The 12351-nt window shown below is 37.9% G+C and overlaps 2 protein-coding genes across 4 annotated transcripts; one reads left to right on the top strand and one right to left on the bottom strand.

Moving 5' to 3' along the window:
- Positions 1–948: 948 nt before the first annotated feature.
- On the top strand, positions 949–3907 carry LOC116211488 (rRNA-processing protein fcf2-like). Its single transcript, XM_031545911.1, has 5 exons — positions 949–1305; positions 1976–2036; positions 2459–2536; positions 2644–2759; positions 3493–3907. The coding sequence occupies exons 1-5, from the start codon at positions 1061–1063 to the stop codon at positions 3599–3601; spliced, it is 609 nt and encodes a 202-aa protein (XP_031401771.1). The 5' UTR covers positions 949–1060; the 3' UTR covers positions 3602–3907.
- Positions 3908–4202: 295 nt separating this feature from the next.
- LOC116211476 (probable sugar phosphate/phosphate translocator At3g17430) lies at positions 4203–8365 on the bottom strand. 3 transcript variants are annotated; one of them, XM_031545888.1, is made up of 11 exons: positions 8057–8354; positions 7804–7953; positions 7154–7429; positions 6882–6989; positions 6715–6746; positions 6584–6634; positions 6250–6311; positions 5649–5910; positions 5169–5434; positions 4967–5061; positions 4203–4738 (listed from the first exon to the last, which is right to left on the bottom strand). In XM_031545888.1, exons 3-11 carry the CDS (start codon positions 7235–7237, stop codon positions 4547–4549), a joined length of 1152 nt encoding a protein of 383 aa, XP_031401748.1. In that variant the 5' UTR covers positions 7238–7429; positions 7804–7953; positions 8057–8354; the 3' UTR covers positions 4203–4546. The 3 variants fall into 3 exon arrangements, with proteins under 3 accessions (XP_031401748.1, XP_031401758.1, XP_031401740.1); XM_031545898.1 differs by having other exon boundaries at positions 4942–5061; positions 7804–8365; XM_031545880.1 differs by having other exon boundaries at positions 7804–8354.
- Between the last annotated feature and the right edge of the window lie 3986 nt (positions 8366–12351).

Raw genomic sequence — 12351 nt, 5'->3', positions numbered from 1 at the left:
GAAACCACAAAGCAAATTTCCTACTCAATGACCAGAGAAGCAAAAATATCAACATCGTTATAGGAAAACGTGGACCAGTTCTTAAAGACAATTGTGCAAGGGAACAAAGCAATGGAGGGGGCCCTCAAAAAAGACCCAAGTCGGAAATCTCTGTCTCTTGGTGACAGACCTCACTAACTCTGAGAATCCCTCTTGACAAAGTTGAGCTTTCACTGTTCTTCGAACTGCGTCTTTCCCCGTCTTCCTCACGCTCGTACACTTCGCAAATCATTGCCGAGCCTCCACTAATTTGTGAAATGGCGTTTTGCTTGTCACTAATTGGCAGTTTCCAAGCTAGATTAGCTGGTTCTTATGCCCGATTTTGGACGAAAATGGGAGTGATTGTATGGAACCCTAAAACATAGGCAAAGCTGGAAGAACGGAGAAGGGAACGATGGTTTCTATTGGGTAGGAAGATGGCCCCCACCCAACCGTCACAATTAGCCTTGGGGGGTGGGGGAAGAGCACCGTGTGATATTGTTGTGGGTGCAAGTCAAATATGTCAAGCGGTAGGGCCCTTATTTTTCAAAACTAACATTGGCTTTCTCCTCATGCAAGTAAAAATACGTAATGTTGAATATGTTTTACTTCCCAAACACGCCAGAATAAGGGTTATGTACTTTCAACTTTTGTGATCACCCTTTAAAAGATATGGCCGTTATAAAAAAAAAGAGTCCACTTAAATAATATTATATAAGACAAAATTAATCGATTACATATTGGAAAGATGAAAAGAGCCTCGATAGTAAATACGAACTATATGGTATCAAATCGGCAATTTGTGGAGGACTAAAAGAGGAAAATATATTTTGTAAAGGGACTAAAATTGGACTAAAAAGTTTTCGGGGGTAAAATATTACTGATGTAAAAGTGCGGGGATATTTAGGCTTAGAATTCTCGTTGGGCTGAGCTTCTTCAAACCGCCAAGTCCAATGCCCTAACTCATTAGCTTCCCGTCTAAGTCTGCATCTCTCTGCCCTGCGAGTACAGAAGCTCTTGCGCCGGTGTGGGATTTGAGGAGATGAGCGGTAAGGCGGTGATCGGGCTGTCATGGGAACCGAAGCTTCTCGGGTTGGCACAATCGTCGTCGTCGGCGTCCACTGCGACAACATCAGGGGGCAAGTCCGGGACCCCGGAGGCTCAAAGTACCGTCCTTTGGAGGCCTAACTCGGAGCTTGTTGACGGGCTCTTCGTCCCTCCCAACAACCCTAGGCAGCTTAACAAGCTGTTAAGGAAGCAGGTCAAGGACACCGCCGGCTCTAGTTGGTATGTTTACTCCGTTCTCAAATGACATTCTGCTGTCTGGCAATTTCAGATGGAATCAATTCGACGTTGTAGCATAGCAGTTCTAATTCTGTGCGGCATTTAGGGAACTTTTTGAACCACGGTTTGTTAATTGAGCAGACTGTACTTGGCGATGATGCCGTAAGTTTTGCTTGGCGAAATCGCTACTGAAGTCGAATCAGAAGTATGGAAGAAAAAATAGCTTTTTTCTTTTCTTTTTTTTAATATAATTTTGTGGAGCCATAGGTTTATTAGCTTAGGTATGGATATCGATCGATGGCTCAAACAAGTGTAAAATTTATTCATGTTGGTGAATGTTTGGTCTCCTTTACTCTTCTGGTCCATCAAAATTGTGAAACTTATTTGGTGGCATATTTTATGCATATGTAATTCTAGAAGCTGATTTTGATAGCATAAATGTTTGTTAAAGAACTGCTAGGAAGTAAATAGGGTTCTAAAATTAGAAAACTAGCGAAAGTTTGTCTTTTTTACTTCCTATGATAGAATTGTATCATGGTGAAGGAACTTATGTCTGAAAACTAAAAGACTATACTTTAGAGTAACCCTCTTGTGTTTTAAGCAAGAAATGGTCTGCAAACAATCTGTTTTCTAACCTTTTCTTTGGTTCGTTCATTTGTTGTTTTGCAAACAGGTTTGATATGGCTGCCCCTACTATAACTCCTGAGTTGAAGAAGGATCTTCAGCTGCTAAAGGTACATAAACCTTTTCTATGAGGATGTAGTATTTGCAGAGAAATGGTATATCTATACTTTCTATGTTGTTCTTAACTTATGCACCTATGCATGGCATTTGATCTTCAGACCTTCTGGGGGTTGCTGTTTCTTCTTTTTTTTTTTTTTCCCTGTACGTATTGGACTGAGAATTTGTTCTGACTTATGCACCTATGCATGGAAATTTTTTGTTTTGCCCTTTCTCATTCATGTAATTTACTGAACGTTTGTTAAGGTTCTTTTATTTTACAGTTAATAGTTTCAAGAGCTCATTGTGATTTGTGATAATGTAATAATGAAATTCCTCTCTTTGTAATAGTAAAAATGGGGTAGCATGCTTCTCATTAGTAAAATATGATCTTTCTTTTAACTCGGTGTCTCGTTTTATTTCTTCATGATCACAGATGAGGAATGTTATTGATCCAAAGAGGCACTACAAAAAAGGCGATTCTAAATCAAAAACCATGCCCAAGTATTTCCAGGTAAGTCTCATGTGTAATCTTTTCATCGGCTAGGTTTTTTAATATGAACGTAAACCCTTGTGGACCTATGATTTATGACTTCTTTCTTTATTGATGATTTTAATCAGGTGGGAACAGTGATAGAGTCTGCTGCAGAATTTTTCAGCGGTAGACTAAGTAAGAAGGAGAGGAAGGCTACTCTTGCAGATGAGCTGCTGTCTGATCAGGCGCTAAAGGATTACAGGTGAGATTGGATTCTGTCTTTCGTTTTTATGAAAATAACTTCTAGCTGGTGAGAACAACGAATTTTGGGCACAACTGCAGTAGACTAGATTAAACATTTCCGTGCAGCCACTTTGGTTAGAATCTGAAAGTAGAATTGGTTGAGTGATGAATGTATGAGGGTCATTATTAGATCATAAGAGATGCTGAATTGGTGCTTGGTTTCCTAATTTTGAAAATTCTGCAGTTAACTGGCTTTATTGGGTAAAAAAGATAGGAGATTTATTGGGAATTTTATATATATATATATAGATATATATATATATATAGAGAGAGAGAGAGAGAGAGAATTGGATGAGTGATGAATCTATGAGGTTCATATTATTCAGATGAAATAGATGCAAAACTGGTGCTTAGTTTCTCAATTTTAGAAGTTTTGCATTTAGCTATACTTATTGGGTAAAAATATTAGAGATCTTCTGGGAACTTAGATATTTATCTTCTCTGGAGTAGTAACAAAACTGATTCGTGTTGCGAGGCCCTGCAAGATTTTAATGATGACTGTTGTGGCGCTCCTCTCTGGAAATAGTTCGGGATTAGTCTCCTCTGATCTTGGCTGATGTAATAAGTTGATTGATGTATTTCATCAGAGTCTATTGAGATTTTGGCCCTTGCATACATTATCTGGCCCATTCTAATTATTTGGAAATAAGAAAATCTGGTTTTGCTCATTCTCTTGCCATTGCTTTCTTCAGGAAGCGTAAGGTTCAGGAGATTGAAGAACAGAATAGACCTGCAGGAAACGAGAAGTGGAAGATAAGAGGCCGGCAGTCGATGAAGCGTGCAAAGCAACGAAGGCACTGAAATAATTCGAGACCTTTTCTAAATATTTTGCGGGATCATTGTAACAATTATCAGGAAGACTCAATTTATTTTAGGAGGAACAGGAGAGCAGCCATATCATTCATCTCCGTTGCAGCAGCCGAGGAGCGATGCACTTATTGGTCAGAATCGACAGATTGGCAGATACCTTAATTCCTGTTGTGCAATCTTGTGTCTCTGGGAAATCATAATGCTATTAAATTCTATTCGCCTTTTTCTTAATGAAATATCGTTTGAATATCAATTTGGTTTTAGGGACCATTGTGATTAAACATTTGTTATCGCTCATCACAATAGCGCTCACATCTTTACTGAATTTGATTATTTAAATTTTAAGCGGTTATTCTTATAAAGCTTTGTCCTGTTAAAGAACAAAAAAAGAACGAAGATATGTCTCTTCAGGGAAGACACCTGAAATCCATCAAAAATGCGTAAAATTCAATCTGGTCCAAAACGCAGTTTCACCGGTATCGACTGGAACACCTTGTCGGATACCTATCGAGGTGTCCGATGGGATCATGAGGGAATCGCTTGTAAATGTTCTTCCGGTTGATTCTAGAGCACCAATTGTGCAAACAATCCATGAACAACGAAATCCTACTTGAAATAAAACTTACTAGTAAGCAAGAGTCATGCATGCTAATGGAAAAACTGGCTACAAAACGAATCACTGATCCATTAACAATGAATATATCAAGTTGACCCTCAAATCACCGATAACTTAAAATTCTCCGCCTACACCTTCAGGGGAAAAATTCAATGCTTTTCCCAATATCATGGGTCGGGACAACCGCAGAACAGGATATGGTAGTAGTAAAGCCATTTTTTTCCCGGCATGAGAAAGAGACCCATTCGCCTTTCCCTCACTCTCGATAGATAGAATCTGCTTGTATATATTAAGTATCCTCAGAACTGATCCCCTAAGCCTCATACTGCGGGGCTATTAACCTGTGTTCGCCCGATGTGGGACAGCCTTGACGAGGCAATGAGAGGGGCCGCTTCTTCATCAACGTTCGAGTCCGAGGAGAAGCCGCCGCTACCTCCATTGCTCCCTCCATTGTTGTCATCATTGCTGTTGGGTACAAAGATATCGGAGGATTTCTTCTCAAACTTCCAGTCCTGAATTGAGAAGATCATAACGTCAGAATAATGTTTAACAGTAAACAGAGAACAAAAGGACCACTTTCTTACCAACAAACTCGTTATTTATCAAGGCTATAGATTGTTGATTTAAATACATCGTTTCCCCTCAAGTGAAGTAAACGGGCAGACATCTAAAATGAGGAACTGATGGATGCTACTTCAACGAGAAAACTCTGTACCCAATTGATATAGAGAAGAATCGACCTTCGACATTCTTTCAGGAAGACCATCAGTGGGCACTTGAGAAGCTCGTACATCCCGAACCTTTATGTAATTGTACATAACGACACCACAAAGAGCTGTCCAGGAGAAAACAATCTCATCTAAGTGATCGAAGAAGCAATGCTTGTCAAGCAAATTATCTCTCTAATAATGAAAGCCCATAATCTTGGAGAGATTTAATTACCAATGGCATAGCCGACTATATTGAGCCCAGTAATTGTCGACTCAGGAAATATAACAGTTGAGAGGGCTATCAGTATCCAATCTTTCAAAACCCCAGCAACACGGATAGTGACTGCACCGGTCCGACCAATGACCAAGAAGATCGAGAAGTTCAGGGCCAGAGCACAGAGAGCATTCGAGAAGAAGATCCAGAAGTTGAACTGGATCTGTGAGACTTCCATCTCGGGCTTCTCGAGCAAGTACCAAGGAACAAACAGGAACACAAAACTGCATCAAACGTATTATAGAACAGTGAGTGACCTCTCTGCAGCAAAAATAAAGCTTTATCGTTGTATTGTAGCAGAAGGCCAAACAACACGCAAGGGAAATAAATCATCACAAGTCCCTCTTGATGGCACTATTATTATCCAGGAATCTACCAATTTTGCTGATGAGATTTACCCTTTTCGAAAGTCTTGAAAACCAGGTAAAAATATATTACCTGCACGGAGCTATGTAGTATAGACTGGTGATGGGATTTAGAGTCAAGCCCTTCTTCTGTAGTAGTACTTGGGTCAGGACCAGCCTGAGGGCTTCAGCGAAGATTCCAGTGACCTGATAAACTGTTCCGATTATGTTGAAGTGAATTTCTCCATACGATGAAATCACGACTCCAACACTGACCAGCACCATGTTCAAGAATACGTCACACCTCAACTTATCGGTCCCGCACAGAACAGCCATGAGAAATGTCGCCACGGGCACTAAGAAGATTCACCATCAATTCCAATATAAGCCAGGATGTAACAGAAAGATTATCAATGATAAGGGTAAAATCAAAGGAGTGCCTTTAGCATACTAGTCAAGGAATACACCATTGCATTCCAATAGGTAAATTTTCTTGGCAAATGCGAACAGTTAAAGTATTTGATGTTCCCAAATGCATGTATTCTGTGAAAGTGTATAAGGAATATCAAATATCTCAAAACATTCAAATTTACTGTGGTAATCCACCGATCCTAATGCAAATGCATTCCTCAACAGGTGCTGTGGGAGAAACCAGCAGGATGAATATTATAGAAAATATAGAATCTTTCACGTACTTAGGGCTTTTAGCATCTGAATGAAGGCGACTGAGATGTGCAAGTAGGCAGTGTTACCGAACCTATAGAGCAAAAGCAAGAAGAGAAGAGTCATTATACATTTTGGATAGCAACATTATGGAGTATTAGCTTATAACATCAATTGTTATCATCGTGATAAATAGAAAACAAGCAACAAATTAACTCATCAATGTGTTCAACAATCGCAAATTATAAGGGTAAGACAAAGCCTGAAAAGGAAGGGGAAAGATGATATGATAAAAAGCACAAAATATTCTAGGCAAACCACATGCTTATAGGATAATAACCGTGAAGCCACAGATCAAACACTTACCAAAGACTCGAAGCAAAAAATGCACTAATGGGGATGACACAAGTTGCATATCTGCAAAACAACATATTAATGTCCTGAGGAAAATGAAGAAAAGAAACACAAAATTTGTATAAAGCAACCACATTGCTTACATTTCAAATGTCATTTTGACAGGAGAGGCCACCTGTGAATAGAAAAGAAGTCACTGAGCAACATCACCTGATATAAATAAAGATTCCAAAGCAACTAATGCTTCCAAAAAAAAGGAAAAGATGGTATCCATGAAAGTGGACCTGACACACATGCAGAAGAAACATACCTTGAAAACACGAACAAGAAGAAAAGCTACTGCCCCAGAGAATCCCATATGAATCATGGTCAGTGTGATTGGAAGTGGGAAATTGAAGTATTTTGGAGACAGCACCCACTGCAAGAACATTTAGAAAAAGCAAAATAATAAAACCACGCAAACAAGAAATCAACGAAAGCAGATTGAATTTCATCTAAGAAGCTAATACAATCCGATGCAAGACTGCTACCTCAAGTAAACCTCAGGAACAGAATCAAAATAGTCACCAGATCGCATAATACCTTGTTATACAAAATCACTCCCGAGGACAGTAGAATGTAGATTAAAAGGTACAAATAAGTCAACAGGAGGTTTTTGTTGATCATTTTGCCCGTCCTCTTGTCTTCTCCAGCAAAGGAAACTTCACTCTGTGTTACTCCTCACCCTGATAACATCTCCCAGGATGGACACCAAAACACGAGACACAAAATTCCCAGCAGCAGCTATATGAATACCGATATATTGGATATATCTCGTCGATTAGTTGGAACTCAAAGGGGGATATCTTCTTGACGGGCCTGTTATATTCGGTACAAATTTCACATTTTATAAGCAATCTGTGAAAGCTGGAACAAGAAGAGTTTCTGTTTCTTGAAGAAACAAGAAGCAAAGAATAAATCATGGACAGAAAGATGCTCGAGCACAATAAGTGAAGCCCCGAAGAAGCTTGCAAAGTCAGCAAATATATATAAAGCGGATCCAAATGAATCAGCATTCCACCGCAAACGACCAGCAAACCCGACCAAAACCCAGCACAATGTACTAAAGAAACAACATACACTGCAGCAAATCAACCGGCAACAAGCAGAAAGCCGGAGAAAGAGAAAGCAATGCGGAGCAAGATCTGATCCAAACCCCATAACTCGAGGCCCGCCGGGGACAGACGATTTACCTCGAGAGAGCCCAATTCCGCCGCTGCCCACCAAGACTGACGGCGAATCTCCGGCAGGGGACCACCCAAGGAGGGACCTTTCCAGCAGATCCGAACCGGGCAGAGGGAGCAAGAACCGGGGAAAGAGAGAGATTTCGGACTTCTCTGGGACTGTATGTATTGGGACGGTGGGAGATTAATAAATGAAAGGGGAGCTGGTAGTGGAGGAGGGAGGGAGGGAGGGAGGGAATCTCGATTGAGATTTTGGGGTTACCGATGAATTAAAATGTGGGGTTAAACTGGAGGGGCAAGGAACGGATCAATCACGTCGAACACTCCATTCCCCTGTTGGGTTGGGGCTCCCCTTCCTCGGTCGAATCGACCGTACCTCTGCGGCTGTGTCTGAGAACCGACAGACAACCAAAGAAGAGAGTGATTCAGAGCAACAAGAAACAAGAATATATTTGCAATAGGAAAAATGTTTTTGATGTTATATATGTTTATAAAAGGGGAAGCTGCCACTGTGAGGAGGATGATGAAGAGGGTGTCTATTTCATTGCCATGGCTTCCTACCCTCCCGTGGGCTTACTAGCAGCCGCAGGAGACCCCACCAGACCCCCCCGCAATTAATTGGATAACTGCGATGTGTGACCTGATTGATCTGATCTGATCCTTCCAGCTTCTATCTCTTCCCCTCCCCTTATAATTTATGAGTTTGGGATTTTCGGAACCAGATAGGACATCGAACTAAAACCGTGGCGTTGATCGTTGGGAGTCCTTGCTATAGTATGTTTCGATAATATTACTCCATTACACCGCATGAGGTGTGAACTGTAACTCTATGACTATCGAAGAATGCCCGTCTCACGTAACAAGACGAAAGAGTTTGTATGAGGATTCCAATACGAGAAAGGTCATATCATGGTTAAGTAAAAGAAAAGATATGGTCAGTTCCATGCGATGATTTGATAAGGGGGCAAAAAAGTTAAGTCGGAATGTACTTTGCTTGATTTTGATAAGTTGGAGAAGTTTATGATTCTTCGCTATCTAATGTAAGGTAAAAAGTCATATTTGGAAGTGCAGTAGCATATTTTATAAATATTTTCTTATAATTTCAAGCAGATTTGTATTTAGTGAGAATTTTTGAAATTACAATTTGGATCGAATTTGAAGATGCAAACGTGATTTTCTCAAACAGAAAAGGCTGCTTACTCTATTTCAAGTATCAAAAGAGAGTGTGGCATGGTATCACATGCTCGCGCCTAATAACTAACATATTTCAGGTTCGACCCTGTAAAATTCCCACTTGGCATGTAAGTGATTTAGTCCATTTTCAATCCGAAAACTCAAGTTAGTAGTTTGTAATACGTAATCTCTTATAAACCGTAGATTTCTTTTTAATTTTTAGGACAATTCCTTTCAACACTCGTCCCGTTATCTATACGTGTCACATGAATACTTAAACACCTACCCCTAACAACTTACCTCGAGCCAAACTCTCCTCTTTTTTCGGACTCGGGCCTCAACTACCTTAAGGCGGACCTCATCTTCCACACTCGAGCTTGGCGTGGTGTGAGTCCCCACACATGGGCACGGAACCTAACCCGCTCTGATATCATGTAAAATTCACACTAGACCTATAAGTGATTGGGCTCATTTCTAACCCAAAAGGTCAAGCTAGTGGATTATGGTACCTAATCTCTTATAAACTCGTGAATTTCTTTTTAATTTTTTCATATGGTACATTCTCTCTCAATAGGTCCCTTTATATCAGCTAATTAGGATTTTTATTTCATTATACTATACTCAAAGCTCTCCATTGTAACCGAAAAAAAATTAGATAGAAATTTTTTATGATGCGACTAGTTGAGTCACCAAATTTGACCGAGAACGGAAATTCTCGTGGTCGATTTGAGGACATGGTGCATAAGAAGAATATCGTCTCGAGGATAGGGGCCGGGAGCGAGGTCCGCATTGCACTTGCCTCTTTTGAATTTGAAAAAAATAAAGCTATAAATTTATAGTATATTTTGTGGAATAAATATACATATATTTAAGAAATTCTTGTAGTCCCACCTCTAGATTTCACGACATTACGACTGTTCCTTTGCCTTTCCTTGAATTGCATCCCTCTTGGACCAAATCCCCAGTTCCGATCCCACTGGTGATTATTCAAGAAGTAAGATTAGCAGAATTTGCATGAAGAGAATTCACAGTCCAATACCCTGCAATAAGAAGCATATGGAATTTCATGTACCTCGTTGAGCTTGCAAATGCCCGTGGAAGACCCGACCTTGTGGAGCGAGTAACTACAACTCCGATTCGACATTTTACATAAGATGAAAGGAATAACAATTAAGCAGGTCGTTTCCTTTGGATTCAATGTCATTCCAAAAGGTCAACTTGGCAAACGAAACGAACCGAATTGCATGAATAGACCAATTGAAGCCATCAGATTCATAATGGTTATGGTTCTGAATTACGGTTGAGATCTTTAATTGTAAGATCAAGATTCAAAGAAATTCTAACATGTTTTTGAATTATGATGACACACTTGATACATTAATTTAAGAATTTAATACTTTTACTTCTTATGATAAATTATATCAAATATTAGATATTTAAATTGAAATATTAAATATTTAAACTGAAACTTTTAACACATTTACTAATCATGAGTATCAAAAGTACTACATATATGAACTAAAATACTAAATACTTAAACTAAAGATATTAGTGTGCGTTACCGTGACTTCTCAAAAAAACCCCAACTTTCAGCATGTTTTCAGAAGTTACCGCCGGTCAAGGATTTTCTTTACTTGTTTTACTTATTTTTGTTTACCTTCTTTTCAATTTTATACTTCTCCTATAAATATCTTTTTAGAAAATCTACCGTCTGAGAAGGGGTCCAAATGAACTTAGACAATTGTAAACGCAAGAACACAGTTGATGGCATCCCGAACGATCCAAGACGGACCGAATAAACTTCCCCCTTTCTAGCAGGGGTTCTTCTCTATATTCAGGCATAGTTAGCACATGTCACTTCACTGTCAGGTTCATTCATTAATGGGTGGACCAAAACGTGACCAGCCATTTTCGTCTCGTTAGTGTATTATTTATTTTATTTATATTCAACCTTGATATTAGAGCTCAAAACCCCTCAAATAATTTACTTAGAGTAATTCGATCTATTAAAGAATAAAATTACATCATCATAAATTTTTGGATAAATTGTACTGGTGGTCCAAAATATTTTACAAATATTTCATGATGATCCAAAAAGTTTTTTTCCCTACATGAATGTACAAAATGTTTCAAAATTGTTTCATGATGGTACAAACCGTCAACTCGAGCTTGACGCCGTCAAGCCGACGCTGACGTGGCTACTACGTGTCACCTCCTTGCTGACGTAGCCGAAAAATTTTAAATAATTTTAAATTTTAAAAACTTTTAAAAATAATTTTAAACTTTTAATTTAAAATAATTTAAATTTAAAATTTTAAATAATTTTAATATTAAATTTTAAATTTTTATAAAATTATTAAAAATTATTTTTAAAATAAAAAAAATTATTTAAAAATAATTTAAAATAATTAAAATTTTTAAAAAATAATTTAATTTTTTTAAATAATTTAAAATAATTTTTTTATTTTTTTCTAAATTTTTACTCTTTTTTGTATTTTTTATTATTTTTATATTTTTTTAAAATATAAAAAATATTTTAAAATTTTTAAAAATAATTTTAAAATTTTCAAAATTTTAATTTTTTTTTTATTTTTTTCAAAATGTTTACTCTTTTTTTGTTTTTTTAATTATTTTTTGTATTTTTTTGGATTTTTTAAAATTTTATTTTGTCTTAAATGACGTGGCGCACTATGATTGGTTCCACGTAACAAAAGTGACACATAGGACGCGCCACGTCAGCAAAATATTAACGGCATCAGGGCCAATTGAAAGTTTGTACCATCATGAAACAACTTTGAAATATTTTGTACCATCATGTAGCGAAAAAAACTTTTTGGACTATCATGAAACATTTGTAAAACATTTTGGACTATCGGTGCAATTTACCCTAAATTTTTTTTCATTCACAAGAGTTAAACTACAAATTTATTTAAAAAATAAGCGTAGAATCGTTTGAATCAATTCATGTTAATCTTCCACTTTAATACTAACTCTATTATAAGATTTTTGTTTTTCTCTACTAACAAAATTATTAGAATTTGATTGTATAACCGAAAAAATATTTTTACTAATATTTTATCTTTTGGCTCCATCGTTATCAAAACCAGAATGGATCATCCGGTTCGACCGATCGGATTGGGAAGCGGTACCATGTCCGGTCCGATCTGCCTAAAGACCTAAGTTGCAGAGTTGAGCCATCAGACACATTGAAGCGGCCAATTTTTGAGAGAGATTCCATTGAACCTGCCAGCTCTATGGGTTTTATGGATTTCTTATTTAGTTCGTTTAATGTAAAAATTGTTAGGTTGTGTTAGGATTTGAACCATGACCCATTGCATCCCATACTAACATGATACTAACTAAGTCACCACTACATTCTTGTTT

The sequence above is a fragment of the Punica granatum genome, chromosome 1 (assembly GCF_007655135.1).
Source record: "Punica granatum isolate Tunisia-2019 chromosome 1, ASM765513v2, whole genome shotgun sequence".
Lineage (NCBI taxonomy): Eukaryota > Viridiplantae > Streptophyta > Magnoliopsida > Myrtales > Lythraceae > Punica > Punica granatum.
This window is presented reverse-complemented; position numbering and strand designations above follow the sequence as displayed.